Here is a 21,416-nt window from a genome sequence, read left to right on the forward strand (position 1 = left end):
ACTGTCCCTTTACATTCGATCTCCCAAAGTGCAACACTTCACATTTGACCGGGTTAAACTGCATCTGCCATTTCTACGCCCATATCTGCAACTGATCTATAACCCGCTGTATCCTTTGGCAGTCTTCTACTCTATCCACAACAACACCAAGCTTCATATTGTCTGCAAACGTACTAACTCATCCATGTACATCACAAACAGCAGAGGTTCCAGTATGGATCCCTGTGGAACATCACAAGTCACAGACCTCCAGCCAGAATAAGACCACGACCCTCTGCCTTCTATGGACAAGCCCATTCTGAATCCAAACAGCCAAGTCACTGTGGATCCCATGCATCTTAATCTTCTGAATCAGCTTTGCATGAGGAACCTTGTCAAACGCCTACTAAGATCCACGTAGACGACATCCACAGCTCTACCTTCATCAATCACCCTCGTCACCTCCTCGAAAAACTCAATCAAGTTAGTAAGACGTGACTTGCCCCGCACAAAGCCATGCTGACTGTCCCTAATTAGGCCATGGTCTTCCAAATGCTCATAAATCCTATCCCTAAGAATCCTCTCCAATAGCCTCCCCCACCACTGGCGTGAGACTCACCAGTTTACCAGGATGCTGCCTGGATTAAGAGGGCATGAGCTACGAGGAGAGGTCGCACAAACTTGGGTTGTTTTCCCTGGAGCGTTGAGGGAAGGCCCGATAGAAATTTTTAAGATTATGAGAGGCAGATATAGGGTAGACTGTCAGGGTCCTTTTTCCCAGGATAGAAATGTCAAATACTAGAGGACCTGCATTTAAGGTGAGAGGGGGAAAGTTTAAAGGAGACGTGTGGGGCAAGTTTTTTTTTAAATACAGAGTGGTGGGTGCCTGGAACAGGCTGCCAGGGGCGGAAGCAGATATGATAGTGGTGTTTAAGAGGCTGTTAGATAAATACATGAATATGCAGGGGATGGTGGGATATGGATCATGTGCAGGTAGAAGGGATTTAGTTTAATTCGGCATTGTGTTCAGCAGAGACGTGGTGGGCCGAAGGGTCTGTTCCTGTGCTCTGCTATGTTCTAGCAGAAGAAATAACAGATTAAATACAAGGTGGGATACATTTTGGTGGAAAGGCAGAGTAAAAAAAACTGCAAAGTAAATGCTACACTTAAACGAGGTACAAATGCAAGATTCCTGACCTCCACACTTCCTTCAAGGTGGCAGCAGAACGTGATCCTGAGCTGTATAAATAGAGGCACAGGGTACAATAGCCAGGAATTCACATTAAACATTTACAAAGCACTAGTGCAGGCCAACCTCAGTGTTACGTCCAACTCCAAGCATCACATTTTGGGAAGGCTTTGAAGTGGGTACAAGAAATTTATGAGGACTTGTTTAAAAAAAATTGTTTAAGTGCTTTTGTTTAAGATAGTTTGTGCATTTTCCTCATCAGTTTTACTCGCACAGTAATGTTTAAAACAATTGTGCTTAAAAATTAAGTTTTATACTTTTAATATTTATAAACGGAAAATTCATCGAGCAATGAAATTAAACGTGCAGAGATGAGTGGAGCAGCCTTTAGTGCTGGCTACTGATGGCAAATAGATGTCCACCATCTCGTGGTTGTAAAAGATTCCAATAAGATGCAATCCAAGAGAATATAGAGATTAGCAATTTTGGAGGAGGGAGGGGAGGGGAGTAAGGTGTTAATAAAAAGGAAGACACAGCATCTGTGGTGTTTGAGAGTTCCACGTGCAGGGAATTCAACGCTGGGAGTTCCCTGGATGTGCTGTAGTGACTAACAGCACCCTACACATGGACATCATCTTCTCTGGAGCCTGCAACCTGCAGGACAGACTGAATGTAAAAGCTCTCGGGTACTGACTATCTGGATTTGCCCTCGAGAAGGGCTGAAACAAACCTGAAGTCCAGGTGAAGACAAAAGAGACAGCAGATGCTGGAATCTGGAACAAGAAACAGAATGCTGGAAGATCTCAGCGGGTAAGGCAGCATCTGTGGAGGCAGAGGCTGATGGGGTGGAAGGGGAGGACCAGGGGAACTCTCATCTCTGTTCTGTCTGGGGATGGGAGGGGGCGAGATGCGGGGAAGTGGAGGGAGTGTGTGAGGGCTCCAACTCTGGCAGAGGGGAAGCCACGTTTCAAGGAGCAGGACAATAAGCTCTGGGGCAGAAGGCTTCATCCCAAGAACAGATGTCGGGGAGACAGTGACATGGAGAAAAAAGGAAAGGCAGGGTGGGAGGAGGTATAGTCCAGTTAGCTGTGGGAGTTGACGGGTTTATAGCAGAGGTCAAAGGCTTATAGAAGGCAGCAGTGTCACCTGTCCACCACGTCTTCTCCTCTTGCTCAGCTTTCCCAACCCCACCCCATCTGCTTTCACCAGTGTCTCCCCCACCCTCTCTCACACTGCCACACACTGGCAACCTTTCCTCTTCCTCATGCAGGGTCTTGACCCGAAACGTCAACTTGCACCTTCTGCCTCCACAGATGCCGCTCGAACGCAGAGTTCTTCCAGCATTCTGTTGTTTTTTCCAGAAGTCCAAGTGGCCTCCAGTACTGATGCCACTTTGAGAATTTTTATGCCAGTTTATCCAGAAATGACAGGACCCCTCGGTCTCAGTTACCTCAGCACCGTGGGCATGACACCACAGATCCAACGACAAGTTCAAATCCCACCAGAGCTCACTCAGAACTTGAAGATGGTTCAACTGAATAATGTGAGGTGATGCACCATGGAAAGTCAAACCAGTGTAGGACTCATACCATGAATGGTAGGGCACTTGGAAGTGTAATGGAACAGAGGGACCTGGGAATACAAGTGCATAGTTCACTGAAAGCAGCGTCACAGGTAGACAGGGTGGTGAAAAAGGCATTTAGTCAGGGCATCGAGTACAGGAGTTGGGACATTAAGTTGCAGTTGTACAAGTCGTTGGTGAGGCCACACTTGGAGCACTGTGTACGGTTTTGGTCACCCTGTTATAGGAAAGAGTGCAGAAAAGATTTACAAGGATGTTGCCAGAACTAGAGGGCCTGAGTTATAGGGAGAGGTTGGCCAGGCTAGGTCTTTATTCCTTACAGTGTAGGAGAATGAGGGGTGACCTTATAGAAGTTTATAAAATCATGAGAGGCATATAAGGTGGACAGCAGCAGTCTTTTCCTGAGGATAGGAGAGTCCAAAACTAGGGGGCATAGATTCAGGGTGAGAGGGGAAAGATTTCAAAGGGACCTGAAGGGCAACTTTTTCACGCAGAGGGTGGTGAGTATATGGAACGAGCTGCCAGAGGAAGTGGTTGAGGCAGGTACAACATTATCATTTAAGAAGCACTCAGATAGGTACATGGAGGGGTGGGGCTTGGGAGGGATATGGGCCGAACGCAGGAAATTGGGACTAGCTGGGTGGGCACCGTGGTCGGCATAGACTGGTTGGGCCGAAGGGCTTGTATCTGTGCTGTATTGCTCCATGACTCTAATTATTTTCTGTCTACTCTATTGAATTAATATTTTAGTTTATTCAAGAAACAAATGGATTATTGAAAAAATCTTCACTTGCATCCAGGCAGCCTTCTGTCCTTAACCAGTCAACATGGAACTGGTGACTACAGCAACGTCCTCTGAAACAAGCCAACAGCTCACTCAGAGGTCAAGGAAGCAACTTGCTTCCACCTTCTGAAGAGAGCCAAGGATGGGCAATAAATGCCTTAACAGAGATGGTGATAACTGGTGAATAAATACAAAATCTGGCTGGGAATTCAGAGACTCCACGGAGTTGCCAGGGACGGTCAGTGACCAGTATTCCCCAAGGGAAGGTCAGAATGAGGTGCTGGTCTCCTGTGCGGGCAGGCAGCCTGTCACAAGTGCCTCCTGGGTTAGGTCTGAATATTCAGGAGGATGCTAACCTTATTCTGACACACACAACAGGTGGCGCCTCACCAACCGCTTCTAAAAATAAAAGTGTCACCGTGCGCGGGGCTGGAGCTGCCAGGAAGGACCTTCCTCTCGCAGAATTGAAACAAGGAGCCCACGCGTCACACTTTTCCGTGATGGAAAGCTCCCTGCTGGCAGGGATCTGTGACCAGGCAGCGTGAAGAGGGCTGGAAGGGAAGGGCAGAGAGAAAATGGCTGGAGTGTTCACAGAGCACAAAGAGTAAACATAGTGCTTGCACCTTCACCCCCCCCCCCCCCCCCCCCCCCCCCCCCCCCCCAGGAGTGTGTGACAGAACAGTGTAGAGGGAGCTTCATTCTGTGTCTGACACTGGGAGTGTGTGACAGGACGGTACAGAAGGAGCTTCACTCTGTGTCTGACCCCGGGAGTGTGTGACGGGACGGCATTCAATTCAAGAGGTATAGTGTATAAAAGTAAGGAAGTGTTGATGAGGCTCTACGGGGCACGAGTGAGGCCTCATTTGGAATACTGTGCACAGTTTTGGGCCCCATATCTTAGGAAAGATGTGCTGATGTTGGAGAGGGTTCAGAGGAGATTTACGAGGATGATTCCCGGAATGAAAGGGCTTAGTATGATGAGTGTTTGTTGGCTCTTGGACTGTACTCACTGGAGTAAAGAAGAATGAGAGGGGACCTCATAGAGACATTTAAAATGTTGAAAGGACTGGACAGAGTAGATGCGGTCAAGGTGTTGCCCTTGGTGGGTGAGTCCAGGATCAGAGGGCACCATCTTAGGGTAGAGGTTTAAAACAGATAAGGAGAAATTTCTTTAGCCAGAGGGTGGTGAATTTGTGGAATCCCTTGCCATGTACAGCAGTGGAGGCCAGATCATTGGAGGCGTTTAAGGAAGAGATAGATAGATATCTAAATAGTCAGGGTATCAAGGGATATGGGGATAAGGCTGGAAATTGGGGTTAGAATAGTTTTTTTTGCCCCACAACCCCCCCCCCCCAAATTTCTCATTCCTTTTTCTTTTTCCCCTTTTCTTTGGAGCAGACTCAATGGGCCGAATGGCCTACTTCTGTTCCCTTGTCTTGTGATCTTGTGTAGAGGGAGCTTCACTTTGTGTCTGACCCTGAGAATGTGTGATGAGACGGTGCAGAGGGAGCTTCACTCTGCGTCTGACCCCAGGAGCGTGTGATGGGAAGGTGCAGAGGGAGCTTCACTCTGCGTCTGACCCCAGGAGCGTGTGATGGGACGGTGTAGAGGGAGCTTCACTCTGTCTGACCCTAGAAGTGTGTGACAGGACAGTGCAGTGGAAGCTTTACACCGTGTCTAACCAGTGCTCCCCCTGCCCTGGGAGTATTTGATGGGACAGAGTAGGGGGAGCTTTATTTTGTGAAAAGAAAATGAAAAAAAACTGCAGTTGTTTTAAATCTGAAATAAAAGCAGAAAATGCCGGAAGCACTCAACAGACCAGGCAGCGTCTGTGGAGGGAGAATCAGCCATCGCTTCGAGTCTGGGACCCTACCAACAGTAAATGATACTTCACTTTATATCTGATCTTGCTTTCCCCCCCTAGCTGTTAGATACTACATTCATTCTTCAGAATGAAGTAAAGTTACATCTGCCTTGCGTGTTATTTCTACACAAGTGACATCCCAAGTCTTGTAATCACCAGTGTTTTAATAGACAAGGAACAGTTACCTTGATACATGGCTGTTTTATTTTTCCCAAGTTTCCCTTATGAAGAAACAACTACGCCATGAATCTTACATTCCCACAGGGACAAAAATTCAGCCTCAGGAGAAGCAGATCAGAAGAAGCCAATGGCGCCCATCCATCATCCCAAATGGGAACGAAAAGCTCTGCCTTGGTATTGCTGCCAAGTGCTGGTCCTCCTCCCCTTCTGTCTCTACATAGTGGACATTAGGATCCCCTCCAATGCGGAGGAATTTTGTGCAGAACTTTGCATGGAGTTTCTGCCTGCATGGTTCTTTTGCCATTGATGGCAAGTTGTCCATGTCCTTTGGGACCTTCTACACTGGCAGGATGACCCGGCGAGGTTTCCTTGCTGAAAATGCCCCAGTGTTTGACAAGACATTTCAAAAGGAGTTTTAGTCAGGACCTAACCCAGGTTGTCCCTGCCCTGGAGAATGTGGTGGGACAACCTGCAGAGATAGAAACAGAAACTGCCAGAAATACTGACGCACAAGAGATTTCTGCAGATGCTGGAATCTGGGGCAACACACACAAAGTGCTGGAGGAACTCAGCGGGTCAATCAGCATCTATGGAGGGAAATAAACAGTCGACGTTTCGGGTCTAACCGTCACCTCTCAGCTTCTTTCATCACTCCCTTTCATCCCCACTCCCCCACCCACCTACCTTCCCCCTCTCACCTGGACTCACCTGTCACCTGCCTAGGTGTGCTCCTCCCCCAACCTTCTTGTTCTGGCTTCTGCCCTCTCCAGTCCTGGTGAACGGTCTCCACCCGAAACGTCGACTGTTTATTTCCCTCCATAGATGCTGCCTGACCCACTGAGTTCCTCCAGCATTTTGTGTGTTGCTGTCAGAAACACTCAACGGGTCAGGCAGCATCTGTGGAGAGAAAGTTAATGTTTCAGGTCAATTACTTGGCGTTGTTCTGACGAACGGTAACTGATCTGAAGGGTGAACACAGTTTTTCTCTCCATAGACATTACCTGACCTCCTGAGCATTCCCAAACTATTCCTTCTGCTCCACACTCTTCCGGTATCCATCCCAAACTAACTGTTCTGCTCTACTCTCAGCTTCCCTTCTGCTTGAAGTACAGTACAGTACAGGCCCTTCGGCCCACCACGTTGTGCTGACCAATATAAACCTACCCCATGATCAATCTAACCCTTCCCTCCTACACACCCCATAACCCTCCATTTTACTTTCTTCCATGTGCCAATCTAAGTCTTAAACATCCCCAATGTATCAGCCTCTACCACCACCCCCAGCAGTGCATTCCAGGCACCCACCACTCTCTGTGCAAAAAAAACCTACCTCTGACATCTCCCCGAAACTTTCCTGCACTCACCTGAAACGGATGTCCTCTGGTATTGGCCATTGCTGCCCTGGGGAAAAGAGGCTGGCTGTCCACTCTATCTATGCCCCTCTTAATCTTATATGCCTCTATCAAGTCGCCTCTCATCCTCCGTCGCTCCAAAGAGAAAAGCCCTAGCTCGCTCAACCTTTCCTCATAGCACACATTCTCTAATCCAGGCAGCATCCTGGTAAATCTCTTCTTCTAAAGCTCCCACATCCTTCAAACATCCCGAAAAAGTTGTGAAAGCCTCTGCCTTACCCAGTCCCTCCGGAAAACCCATCTATTCATTCCCCTTCACCTCATTCCCTGAATACTTTATACTGAAGATCTTTTGAAGATGACTCCTCAACCAGAAGGACATTTTTTCCTGTACGTCCCATCAAAATAATACATTTAAACAAAAAAAAATCATCAAATCCCTTCAATCTTTGCTGACTGGGGAGAACGTACTCCTGAGATTTCAATTCTCTCCTCACAATCATAGTTTTGCACGCCTAATGAGTGGAGGCCTTGCAATCAGGCTTCTATCACTATGTCTGTTAACAAGGTGCTACATAAAGCCTGAAATGGGCAACGAGTCCCACTGACCCCTTGGGATTGCGACCATAAAGTCTGGCAAACTGTGTAGATTTAGGCCCGGTAGTGTGGTGGTTAGCGTGACGCTATTACAGCGCCAGCGGTCAGGGGTTCAATTCCCACCGCTGTCTGCGAGAAGTTTGTACGTTCTCCCCGTGTCTGTGTGGGTTTCCTCCGGGTGCTCCGGTTTCCTCCCACATTCCAGAGACATGCGGGTTAGTAGGTTAACGTGGGTGTAGTTGGGCAGCATGGGCTCGTTGGGCCTGTTACCGTGCTGTATAAATAAAGTTTCAGAGAACAGAAACAGGCCCTTCAGTCCATAATATCCATGCTAGCCTTTTTGTCCATCTACACTATTCCCATTTGCCCACATTAGGACCATATCCCTCTATGCCTTGCCCATTTAAGTGTCTGTCTAAATGCCTCTTAAGTGCAATAATTAAATCTGATTCGAGCACCTCCTCTGGTAGAGCACTCCAGATAACAACCACTGTGTAAAAAAACTTACACCTCAGATCCCCTTTAAAGCTCCTTCTTTTCACCTAAAACCTACGCCCTCTTACTTTTGACACCTCAACCATGGGAAGAAGATTCTGAACATCTACCCTGTCTGTGCCTCTTAAAATGTTATGTTCTTATATCAGGTCAGCCTTCTTCATTCCAGGGAAGACAAGCCCACCCTGTCTAATCTCTGCACACAACCACTGTCCTCCGACCCAGGCAACATCCTGGTGGGAGGAAAAAAAACACATTTCTGGGGGAACTCAGCGGGTTGAGCAGCATCTGTGGGTGGGAAGAAAGGAACTGAAGACATTTCGGGTCAAGACCCTGCATCAGGACTCAGTCCTGGTGAATCTCCCCTGCACTCTCTCCAGCGCAACCACACGCTTCCTGTCGTGTGCTGACCAGAAGTGCACACAGTGCTCGAGGTGCAGCCTGACAAGCGTCTCGGAAAGTTGCAACGCAACATCCCAACTCTTGAAACACCCAAAACCTCTACAGCCCGAGACACAAGCTGCCAGTCCTACCCTCCACTCAACCACATTGTCAGGAGTGAAGTAACATCATAATTCTATGTGCCAATCTATGCTCCAAACTCATCGGACTTCCCCGTGAAGCTCCTCGCATTAAAGTGAGTGCAATTGAACCTACCAGCTCCCCCATACTCTCTCACCTGCCTGTCTACTCTGCCCACTGGACTTGCTTGATTTTTCCTCTACATTGAGGTCAATCTCCCTGCCTGCCACACTATTACTGAGTCTCCAACTACCCCCTCTCCTCCCGCCAAATTAGTTTAAACCAGTCTCAGCATGACTAGACCTCCATGCAAGGATATTGCTCCCCTTCCAGTTTAGGTGCAAGCCATCCATCCTGTGCAGGTCTCACGAGCCAGAAGCAATCCCAACAAACCCTGTGCTATCAGGAGAGGCTGGACAAGCTTGGGCTCTTTTCTTCGGCGCGGCAGAGGCTGAGGGGTGATCTGTTGCAAGTGTATAAAATTATGAGGGGCATAGATAGGGTGGACAAGCAATATCTTTTTCCCATTATTGAGCGATCCAATACCAGAGGGCATGCATTTAAGGTGAGAGGGGGTAGGTTCAGAACAGATGTGAGGGGTACGATTTTTACTGAGTGGTGGGTGCCTGGAATGCGTTGCCTGATAGGGTGGTGGAGGCAAATTCATTGGGGGCTTTTAAGAGGGGCTTGGATGGGCACATGAATGAGAGGAAAATAGAGGGATATGGGCATTCGGTAGGTAGGTGGGATTAGCCATGCTGGCAGAACATTGCGGGCCGAAGGGCCTGTTCTGTGCTGTACTGTAACCCAGGTATCTAAAGCCCTCCCTCCTACACCAGCTCTTTAACCACACTTTCTTTAAGATGCACCTTAAAGAAAGAGCGAGAGATGGAGGGGCCTGTGGGCAGAATTTCAAGGCATGGGGCACTGACAGATCAAGGTGGACTGAGGGAACGTGCAAGAGCCCAGAATTGGTGCAGAGATCGAGGGGTTCTCGAGCTGGAGTCGGTTAGCGAGTGGGGACGGACGGACGAGGCCATGGAGGGTGTCAGGAATGGGAGATGGTACAGTAGAGAGTTACATGAACACAAGCCCATCAGCCAAGAGAGATCACATTTCAGCAGCAGCATCTTCACCGCGCATTGACGAGACCGCATTGGATGCATGGCGACTGGGGGTGGGAAATGTCCAGAAGCAGCAATGCATCAAGATTCCAGCGTTTAAGACTGTAGCTCATGGCCTCAAACCACAGGCCAGCTGATGAAATGATGGAGCAGGAGGAGGCCAAATACCCCATTGTCTCTCCACTGGCACTTTGAACGAGCTCTCTAATTCCATTCCATTACCCTGTCAGAACAACTGACTGCGCAAAAACCTCACTTCTTTAAAAGAAATGTCAATTAAGTTAAATCAGTGTCCCTTTGTTTATTGACTTGCTGGCCAGAGAAAGCACTTATTTTCTCTCTCAGAACCTTTCATACGTCAACCCTTCAAAATCTCCTTCACTGCTCCATGACGCCAAGCTCCTCAAATAACCAGATCTCCTCATCCCTGGTACTATTCCAGTCAACCCCTGCCGTCCCCGTCTCTAAACCCTTTACATTCTGTCTGAAGTGTGTGCTCAGACATAGACTTGTTGTGGTATAGGAGGCTGTTCAGCCCATTGAGTCTGTGTCAGCTCCTGGTAGAACAATCCTATCAATCACATTCTCCTGTTCCTCCACAGCCCTGCAGATCTCCAAAGCCTACCAAATTCCTCAAGGCCCTACTGGCAGCAAACTCTGGATCCTAACCACCAAGTCAAAGTTTTTTCCTCACATCTCTCTTGTACTTCTTGTCCATAATTTTGAATGTGCTCCCCAGCCCTGTCCTTGAACCATTCACCAATAGGAACATCATTGCTCTGTTTACCCCCATCTAAACAAGCACAACTTGCCCATCTCTCTCAGATCCGCTCTCAGCTCCAAGAGCAACTTTTTCCAATGTAACAAAAGTTCTGCTGGAGGAACTCAGCGAGTCAGGCAGCATCTGTAGAGGGAAATGTACAGTCGATGTTTCAGGTTGAAACCCTTCATCTGGACGTTAGGACATCATGTTACAACTGTACAAGACGTTGGCGAGACCACACTTGGAGTATCATGCACAGTTCTGGTCCAACTATAGGAAGGACGTCATTAAGCTGGAAAGTGTGCAGAAAGGATTTACAAGGATGATACCAGGACTGGAGGGCTTGAGTTATAAGGAGAGACTGGATAGGCCGGGACTGTTTTCCCTGAAGTGAAGGAGGCTGAGGGGTGACCTTATAGAGGTTTATAAAATCATGAGGGGCAGAGATAAGGTGGATGGTCACACTTTTCCCCAGGTTGGTGGGGTGGGGGGAGGGGGAGGGGGAGATTTAAAGGGGACATGAGGGGCAACTTTGTCACACAGAAGTTGGTGGGTATATGGAACGAACTGACAGAGGAAGCTGCAGAGGTGGGTACAATTACGATGCTTAAAAGACATTTAGACTGGGACATGAACAGAAAAAGGTTTAGAGGGATACGAGCCAAATGGGACCGGCTCAGATAGACATCTTGGTCAGCATGGATGAGTTGGGCTGAAGGGCCTGTTTCCCTGCTGTACAGCTCTGATTCCATGACTGAAGGCCCTCAACCCGAAATATCGACTGTCCATTCCCCCCCACAGACGCCGCCCGACCCGCTGAGTTCCTCCAGCAGTTTGTTTTTTGCCCCAGATTCCAGCGTCTGCAGTCTAGTCTCTCCATTCCTCCAGCATAACTCTGGATCTGAAAGTTCTAAGTCTTCGACTCAGATTTATTAAGACTCAGAATAACTTCTGTATTTTTGACTCCGTTCCACGATGATTATACCCCAGGATCCCTTTTGTTGTTTTAAATAGTTTGCTGCTATCTTGCTGATGTGCCAAATTCACATGCAGCAAGAGTCCAGAATACAGATCACAAAATCCAGCGGCTTTATTCCCAGAGCCACGCCAAAACAACAGGCAACGGCTAATTGTTGTCATTGCTTCCAAATGCACGGAGACTTTGAGCCAAATCCTGGAGGAGTTAAATAGATAACAGAGGCCACGCGTTATAAATTAATGCTTGAAAGATTCCCCCAAAGGAAGGTAAACAACAGAGCAACGCTTTTCGGGAAGGGAGTAACTGCCAAATTCCTACAGGGGGTTAGTCACACCTATGAAGAAATATCTTGCACATTCAGATACTTCAAACATGATGAAGGCACAAAGACTTGCAGACGGATACCAGGAACTAAGTGCTAGAGAAACGGGAAAGAGAACTGAATAACCAGCTAATAAAAGAATTCTTTTTTTTGAAAAAAGGGGTTGAATCAGATTGATCCAACGCACCAAATTCCTGAAACCTCACACAGTCACAACTTGGCAACTTATAGTCAGTCATAGAGCTATGCAACATGGAAACAGGCCCTTCGGCCCAACCTGTCCGTCCCAACCAAGTTGCTCGAGCTAATCCTATCTGCCTGTGTTTGGCCCATATCCCTCAAAGCCTTTCCTATCTGTGTACCTGTCCAAGTGTCTTTTAAATGTTGTAACTGCACTAAACGTTAAACGTTGTAACAGCTCTACCATTTCCTCTGGCAGCTTGCTCCCATATACCCACCACCCTGCTTCACTGAGGGACAGGTCAACAGATGAATCATAGAGAAAGCCACATAAACACTCGTGGGAGGAAGAAGTGGAGGAATATGCCTGGAGGGCAAGAAGAGGGGTGGAAGGGGGCTCACATGTACACCAAAGGCCGGGTACAGATCAATTGGGCTGAATGGCCTTATCTACGCTGTATATCCAATACATTCAATACAAAACTGAACTCAACCAACACAAACAGCCACCAACGCAAAAGACACTTCTCTGATAAGATGAATACATCGTTGAGTGGTCTGCAAAAAAACATGCTGTCGATATACTTAGAGTGGTGCATAGTGTAGAAGGCTGTCAAAGGGGATAGTAAAGGGTATATCAGTTCCAGATATGGGCAGAAGAATGGCAGATGCAGTTTAACCCAAGCAGGTGCACCACAAATTCCTCCTCTCTTTCGTCTTACGGTCGATTCCTCATCCTGAGGACGCCCTCCCCACCCCACCTGGATTCCCCCCTCCAGAGGGCAACAGCCTCTTTGCATCTACCCTCCAAATCTTGTATTTCCGAACTTCTCATTCTGTAAAACGCAAGAGGACATAAACTGGGTCTGTCCAAGAAAAGGTTAGAAACAAAAACACAGCCAGCTAACACAAACTTTGGGCAGATGTACAGCAATTCGAATGCGCAGGGACGCAAGAAGCTGCAGAGAGTCGTGGACTCAGCCCAATTCATCACGGGCACATCCCTCCCCACCATCGGGTGTACCTACAAGAAGGAAGCATCCATCATCAAAGATCCCCACCATCCGGGCCGTGCCACCTTCTCGCAGCTACCATCGGGTAGGAGGTACAAAAGGCTGAAGTCCCCATACCACCAGGTTCAAGAAGAGATACTTCCCTGCAACCAGTCAGTTCTTGAACCAACCTGCACAACCCTAATCACTACCTCAGTACAGCAACACTATGACCACTTTTCCGCCTTGGGAGTCTCCAACCCAACATCGATTTCTCTAACTTCCGGTAACCTCACCCCTTTTTCACCCCCCCCCCCCCACTCCTTTGTCTTCCCTTATTCCTGTGGCTTCCTTCCCCCGCCTTGATGACCTGCCCATCTCCCCTCCTCTATCCTTTATTCCCTGGTCCACTGCCCTCTCCTACAGGATTCCTCCTTCTTCAGCCCCTTGCCTCTTCTACCGATCACCTCTCAGCTTATTACATCTGCCCTCCCCCACCCACCTACCTTCCCCCATCTCACCCGGACTCACCTCTCCCCTGCCTGCGTGTGCTCCTCCCCCCACCTTCTTATTCTGGCTTCTGCCCTCCTCTTTTCCAGTCCTGATGAAGGGTCTTGGCCCAAAACGTCGACTGTTTATTTCCCTCCACGGATGCTGCCTGACCTGCTGAGTTCCTCCTGCACTTTTTATGTATTGCTCCAGATTCCAGCGTCTGCAGAATCTCTTGCGTCTCTGGACTTTGTTTTTGTTCTAATTGTGTTCTTCCTAGTATATTTTTTGTATGTTTAATTTATGTTTTTCTTGTGAATGCTATGTACCTGTGATGCTGCTGCAAGTAAGTTTTTCATTGCACCTGTGCACACATGGACTTGTGCACATGACAATAAACTCGACTTTGACTATGACATGCAATCCCAAATGTGAAAGATAACCAAGTCCAAGAGGTTAGCTCCAAGGAGCAACTGAGAGAGGTGGAGGAATTTTAAGATGGAAATTCCAGCTCTGGGTCTCGGCAGGTGTCAAGGGGTCTGCAATCCTGTTAATATTGAATTGAATGGAGTGTAGATACTTGGAATGGATGCAGAACTCGGAGCTTAATGTGATGAGCAGTGAGGAGACCATTTCGTGAAGTTGAACACAATAATGACAATTTGAAATTGAAGGCTTTCACGGAATTATAAAATTTAAATTTTTATATTTTAAATTTAATTTTTTTTTAAATTTCTTAAATTTTTTTTTTAATTCCTTAAATTTAAATTTTATTTACAGCGTGGTAACAGGCCCTTCCAAGCCCAACGAGTCCGCACCACCCATGCTGCAGAGGTGGTGGCCATTTGTCCCATCATGTCCATAATGGCTGAAAAAAAAATGCTATCCCAAATCATCTCATCTATTGCTCCAGAGCAGATGTGTCTCTTCAAGGACCAAACAGGTACTTTAACTACAAGGCAGGGTTCCTCCCTCCAACACTGTTACAGGCAGTGAGCTAAAATACCCTGCCACTTGTTGAGTGAAATAATTTTTTCTCAGCTCCTCTCATACCCTCCCACCAATTAACCCTCTGCCAAAGGAAAGAGACAGTTATCCCTGCAGAGTTTTGATCAACTCAAAATACTGTTTCCCTCTCCTCAGATGAGTACTTCCAGCATTTTCTGTTTGGAACACGGAACGGTACAGCACAAGAACAGGCCCTTCGGCCCACAATGTCTGTGCTGATAATGATGCCAATTTAAACTTCACATCCATGCCTGTTCATGTGCCTGTCCAACGCCTCTTCAATTTAAGATTGGTTTGTAAGACAAGTTTTTCCACTGTACCTCGGTACAAGTTACAATAATAAACCAATTCCAATAATTATCTGCTTCCAACACTACCCCTGGCAGCACTTCCCAGGCACCTACACTCTGTGTAAACAAAAAGAACTTACCTTGTAATTCTCCTTTAAACTTTCCCCCTCTCACCTTAAACCTCTGCCCTGTAGTATTCGACTATTCTACGCTAGGACTCTCTACCCTATTTATGCCTCGCATAATTTTATAAACCGATCAGGTCTCCCCTCAGCCTCCGCCGCTCCAGAGAAAACAACCCAAGTTTGTTTGACCTCTCCTCACAGCTAATACCTTCTAATCCTGGCAGCATCCTGGGGAAACCTCTTCTGCACCCTCTCCAAAGCCTCCACGTCCCTCCTGTAACGCAGTGACCAGACTGCACACAATGCTCTAAATGTGGCCTAAACAAAGTTTTATACAACTACAACGACTTCCCAACTTTTATACTCAAAGCCCAACAAAGGCAAGCGTGCCATACACCTTCTTCACCACCCTATCCACTTATTGCCACTTTCAGGGAGTTACAGACTTGCACCCCGAGATGCCTCTATACATCAATGCACCCAAGGGTGCTGCCATTCCAGTTTTCCTACACCTGCAGTTTTGGTGCTCTTGAAATTGGTTCTTCCTATTCAGTCTGTCTGGGACTCCACTATTTCAAACACCTCAATTTCTCGAAGAAAACAGATCCGATTCAATAATCCTCCAGCCTTGGCAAAACTCTAGTAGATCCCCTCTGCACCCTCTCTAACACTACCCCATCCTTCATGAACTAGAAGTGGACTTAGTGCTCCAGCTGTGGCCTACCCAGTGTTTGATACAGTTCTAGCAAAATCCCCTGTTCTTGTATTCTATGCCTGATTATTTTAAAGCAAGTACCTTGTGCATCTCCATAACCAACATCTAGCTGTTCTTCAAGAAGCTGTGGGTGTGAATTCCAAGAATCACCCCCTATTCCTCCTCAATATTATCCCAGCTTATTTTGAGAGGGGGTAGGTTCAGATCAGAAGTGAGGGGCAAGTTTTCTTTTTACTCAGAGAGTGGTGGATGCCTGGAGTGTGCTGCCTGGTGGGGTGGTGGAGGGAAATTCATTGGGGGCTTTTAAGAGGGGCTTGGATGGGCACATGAATGAGAGGAAAATAGAGGGATATGGGCATTCTGTAGGTAGGAGGGATTAGCTACGTCAGCACAACATTGTGGGCCGAAGGGCCTGTTCTGTGCTGTACTGTTCTATTTTGCATGCATTTGTTTGTCCTCCTCAAACACATCATTCTCAGGATTAATTCCCATCAGCTAGCTCTCTGCTGCTCCGTCCAATCCAGTGACACCTTTAGAATGAACCTGAAACGCCATCAAATGCTCTGTCAGTGTTGCCATCCTGCATATCTACTAATTCCCATCTCTGAGCGTGCCACAGACAGGCTGACGTCTCCACAGATCCGCCCTTAAACACAGAGCCCTCACCCCCCCACCAGCCCCCCATCATCTCAGCCCCTACTTTACCTCTACCCACCGTGCTGTCTACCACAAGGGATGTTCACACAGTGCCATCACAGGTTCCTTGTTTTTTTGAAGGAGTTGGGTCCATTCTTGAGGACTACTGGCTACTTGTGCCAGGGCAGGAGATTAGAGCATAGGAGACTGAGGGCTGACCTTATAGAGGTGTACAAAATCATGAGGGGCATAGATAGGGTGAATGCTCAGTCTTTTTCCCCAGGGAAGGGGAACTAAAAACTAGAGGGCACAGAGTTAAGGCGAGAGGTCAAAGATTTATAAGGGGCCCGAGAGGCAACTTCTTCACGCAGAGGGTGGTGGGTGTATGGAACGAGCTGCCAGAGGAAGTGGTTGAGGCAGGTACAAGACATGTAAAAGACAGTCGGACAAGTACGTGGATAGGAAAGGTTTAGAGGGATATGGGCCAAATGCAGGCAGATGGGACTAGCTTGGTGGACATCATGGATAAGTTGGATTTAAGGACATGCATTACTCCATGGAAGCTGGTGTTCCAAGGCTATTTTTATTTTGTGAACCTTCAATTTAAATTTCAGCTAACGTTTGGTGCATTCGCATCCTCTCATCCCCACTGACTGGCAAAAGCCACGTTCTTTGCTTCCACAAACATTGATCTCATCTCCAATCAGGCTCTTTCAGTCAGCGCTTGAATCCACTCCCAGCTCATTCCCAAACTCACCGACCCAACCTTGGGATCACGTCCGTCCCACAGTGCATCCTTCCGCCATTCATGCAGAGTGGGTCACGAAGCCCACCCTCTGACACCCTCAGCATCGAGCCCCCAGCACGGGCCGGGAGACCAGCAGCTCAGAGAACTCGCAGGGGCGCGTGGGCTGGGATGGGAGCAGTGCACAGTGAATGAAACAAGTAGAAGGAGTCACAAGTAGGTGATAGAGGCAGAGTGATACAGCACGGAAACGGGCCCTTCAGCCCGACCTGTCCATGCTGACCAAGGTGCCTTCCTGAGCTAATCCCATTTGCCTGCATTTGGCCCATATCCCTCCAAACCTCTCCTATCCACGTCCCTGTCCCAATGTCTTTTAGACACTATAATTGTACCTGCCTCTACCACCCTCTGGCAGCTCATTCCATATACCCTCCTCCCTCTGTGTGAAAAACTTGCCCCTCAGGTCCCCTTTAAATCTCCTCGCCCCCCCCCCCCCCCCCCCCACCATTCCCAAACCTGTGCCCTCTGGTTTTAGACTCCCCTACCCTGGGGAAAAGACTGATCTTATGTACACCCCTCGTGATGTTATCAACCTCTGTAAGGTCACCCCTCAGCCTCCTTCGCTCCAGGGAAAACAGTCTCATTCTATCCAGTCCCATTCTATCCAGTCCCTCCTCATAACTCAAGCCCTCCAGTCACGGCAAACGTCCTTGTGAACCTTTACTGCACCCTCTCCAGCTTAGTCACACCCTTCCTACAGAACGGTGACCAGAACTGCACGCAGTACTCCAGGTGCGGTCTCACCACGACAGAAACATGGTGATATTAAATCCTACTGTGGTCTCACTCCATCTCCAACATCCCCAGGCCCCTGACCTTCTGATAAATCTGTGCTCCTCTAACGCTTCCTTCTCTTCGCCTTCAGCTGTCCATACCCTAATCTGTGGGATTCCTTCTGCGAACTTCTCGTCATTTAAACTGAGACTCAACGCCGACCCATTTGCTGGACTTCTTCCTGGCCACCTGTGGTTTATCTCAAGTTCTGCTCTGGTGAGGTTCCTCCAGTCGGGACATGGAACAGTACAGCACAGGAACAGGCCCTTCAGCCCACTGTGACTGTACCGAGCACAATGCCAAATTAAACTAATTCTCTCTGCCTGCACATGACCCATAACCCTCCATAATCACGTATCAATCAAGTGACTCCAAGGAGATGGCCAATGAATTAAACATATTTTACCTCCATCTTCACTTTCGAGAACCTAAGTAACATCCCACTAATATCTGCAAATCAGAAATTAGAAGAGAGAATGGAACTCAGGAACATTATAATCACCACTGAAAGGCACTGAGCAGATTGTTGTAGCTGACAAGTCCCACGGTCCTGATGGACTTAAACCCAGGGTCCTCATAAAAGGCACTCTGTGTACACAATTCTCTGCAGTTCCCAATGCCAGAAAGAACACAGAACAGTGCAACATAGGAACAAGCCCTTTGGCCCACAATGCCAAATTAAACTAATCCCTTCTGCCTGCACATGACCCATATCCCTCCATATTCGTGTTTCTATCTAGGATAGGATATCTTTATTGGTCACATGTACATCGAAACACAGTGAAATGCATCTTTTGTGTAGAGTGTTCTGGGGGGCAGCCTGCAAGTGTTGCCACGCTTCCGGTGCCAACATAGCACGCCCACAACTTCCTAACCTGAACGCCTTTTGGAATGTGGGAGGAAACCAGAGCACCCGGAGGAAACCCACGCAGACACGGGGAGAACGTACAAACTCCTTACAGACAACAGCGGGAATTGAACCTGGGTCGCTGGCGCTGTAATAGCGTTACGTTAACCGCTGCACTACTGTGCCTGCCCTAAAAGCCTCCTGAACATCACCATCATATCTGCTTCGACCTCCATCCCTGGCAGCCCGTTTCAGGTACCCACCACTCTCTGTGTGGAAAAAAAATTGCCCTGCACATCTCCCTTAAACTTTCTCCCCCTCTCAACTCAACTTATACCCTCAAGTATTTGACATTTCCACCCTGGGAAAAAGACTAACTATCTACCCTATCTACACCTCTCAATTTTATTAACCTCTATCAAGTCAACCCCTCAGCTTCCGACGCTCCAGAGAAAACAATCCAAGTTTGTCCAGCCTATCCTTGAGCGAACACTTGAAGCTGATGTGGAAACAGCGACCAAGGTGAACATAGAACACTACAGCACAGTACAGGCCCTTCTGCCCATAACATTGTGCCGACATTTTATCCTGCTCCAAGATCTATCTAACCCTTCCCTCCCACACAGCCCCCCATTTTTTTTTAATCATTCATGTGTATGAGTCTCTTAAATGTCCCTAATGTATCTGCCCCCACAACCTCTGCCGGCAGTGCGTTCCACACACCCACCACTCTCTGTGTGAAAAACTTACCCCTGACATCCCCCTTATACCCTCCTCCAATTCCCCTTGTACCTTCCTCTAGTCACCTTAAAATTATGTCCCGTCGTGTTAGCCATTGTCGCCCTGGGAAAAAGTCTCTGACTGTCCACTCGATCTATGCCTCTCATCATCTTGTACACCTCTATCAAGTCACCTCTCATCCTCCTCCTCTCCAAAGAGAATTTGGAATATTGTGTTCAGTTTTGGTCACCCTGCTGTGGGAAAGGTGCCATTAAGATGGAAAGAGTGCAGAGGAGATTTACAAGGCTGTTACCAGAACTTGAGGGACTGAGTTATAGAACATTACAGCACAGTACAGGCCAAAAGAGAAAAACCCTAGCTCGCTCAGCCTATCCTCGTAAGCCATGCTCTCCAATCCAGGCAGCATCCTGGTAAATCTCCTCTGCACCCTCTCTAAAGCTTCCACATCCTTCCTATAATGAGGCGACCAGAACTGAACACAATACTCCAAGTGTGGTCTGACCAGAGTTCTGTAGAGCTGCAACATCACCTTGCGGCTCTTGAACTCGACCCCCTGACTGAGATACTGGAGACAATGGCATTCAGGGGGGCTGTGGGTGAGGAAGAAGGGGGGGGGGGTTTTGCGAGTGCAGGAACAGGCTTACCTTTCAGGAGGGGCAGAGGGGTTAATTCCACCTGACTGCTCTGGTACCGGAACTGGGAAGACCCGTGCGATCTCCTCTGGCGGGCTCGGCGCACCGACTTGCGGCTGAAGCCGTCCACCTTCTCCGCCGCCGTTACCGGCGAGGTCACTTTGGGCTCCATGGGTTGCACATAAACAGGAGGTGGGGTGGGTGGCGTGAAGGGTTAAGGAAGGAAGCCGACACTCTCTGCGGGGAACAAAGACCACGCTGCACGCTCACTCTCCCACCGATCCCATCTCTGGGTCAGCAGAACAACCGGAGAGGGGGACAAACGTTTCCTGACTCCGTTTGGGAAGTCACCGGCGATCTCCTGCCCTGGCACGATTTCTGGCGTAACCAAAACCGGAGCGATTACAAGATTCCAGGGAATATCTAAAACTCAGTCCTCATCCCGGAATATTCTTAAATCGCCAGAGTTTTTGTTTTCCTTGCTGGAGTTTATGGCAAATTGGGAATGTTGCTGTTGGGTTTTCCCAACCGACCCTGTTGAGTATTCCCAGTCCACAGCCAAAAATTGGTCGTCACACTCTGATTTTTCCCAGGATTTAATCCTATTTCTGAAACACCCTTCACTCTCACACAGCTACCCCCTCTTTTTATTCCACTGTACCAGACGGCTCCAGAAATCCTGGAATGGCTGCCGCTATTCCTTGGTGGTGCCAATCTTTGCAGTCGAATCCAGGATTAGGAAGACCGATTTAGCAGCTGGGAAAAGAGAACTCAGCTTTCCCAGTTCCGTAGCTGGGATTAGTAAAACGCTCCCAGACCTGTGGCTGGGATTAATTCCGTGCTTCCCAGTTTTCTAGCCTGGATTAGGCACCCTAACCAGTCCTGCGGCTGGGATTAACTCAGTATTCCCGGTTCCCTCGCTGGGATTAGCACAGTGCTCCCAGTCCCGTGGCAGGAATTAGTTTGGTAATCCCAGTTCCCTTGCTGGGATTAGTTCAGTATTCCCAGTTTCCTCACTGAGATTCTCAGTATGCCCAGATCCCTGGCAGGGATTAGCTCGGTGATTCCAAGACCCCTGGCTGGAATTAGGTCGGTATTCCCAGATCCCTGGCAGGGATTAGCTCGGTGATTCCAAGATCCCTGACTGGAATTAGCTCGGTATTCCCAGATCCCCGGCTGGGATTAGCTCGGTATTCCCAGTTTTCTCGCTGGGATTAGTTCGGTATTCCCAGATCCCTGGCAGGGATTAGCTCGGTGATTCCAAGATCCCTGACTGGAATTAGCTCGGTATTCCCAGATCCCCGGCTGGGATTAGCTCGGTATTCCCAGTTTTCTCGCTGGGATTAGCTCGGTATTCCCAGATCCCCGGCTGGGATTATCCCGGTATTCCCGGTCTCCTCGCTGGGATCAGCATTAGCCTGGAGCTCCGGGTCAGGCGGACGGCTCTCCT

General features: G+C 48.3%; 1 protein-coding gene across 1 annotated transcript in view; it reads right to left on the minus strand.

Annotated features, from left to right (window-relative positions):
• ppp2r5b (protein phosphatase 2, regulatory subunit B', beta) overlaps nt 1-21,190 on the minus strand; it is an 80,419-nt gene extending 59,229 nt beyond the window's left edge. The window contains 1 exon segment of the mRNA XM_052045186.1: nt 19,979-21,190. Within this exon segment, the coding sequence (XP_051901146.1) occupies nt 19,979-20,138 (160 nt within the window). The 5' untranslated portion in view covers nt 20,139-21,190.
• Between the last annotated feature and the right edge of the window lie 226 nt (nt 21,191-21,416).

The sequence above is a fragment of the Pristis pectinata genome, chromosome 38 (assembly GCF_009764475.1).
Source record: "Pristis pectinata isolate sPriPec2 chromosome 38, sPriPec2.1.pri, whole genome shotgun sequence".
Taxonomy (NCBI): domain Eukaryota; kingdom Metazoa; phylum Chordata; class Chondrichthyes; order Rhinopristiformes; family Pristidae; genus Pristis; species Pristis pectinata.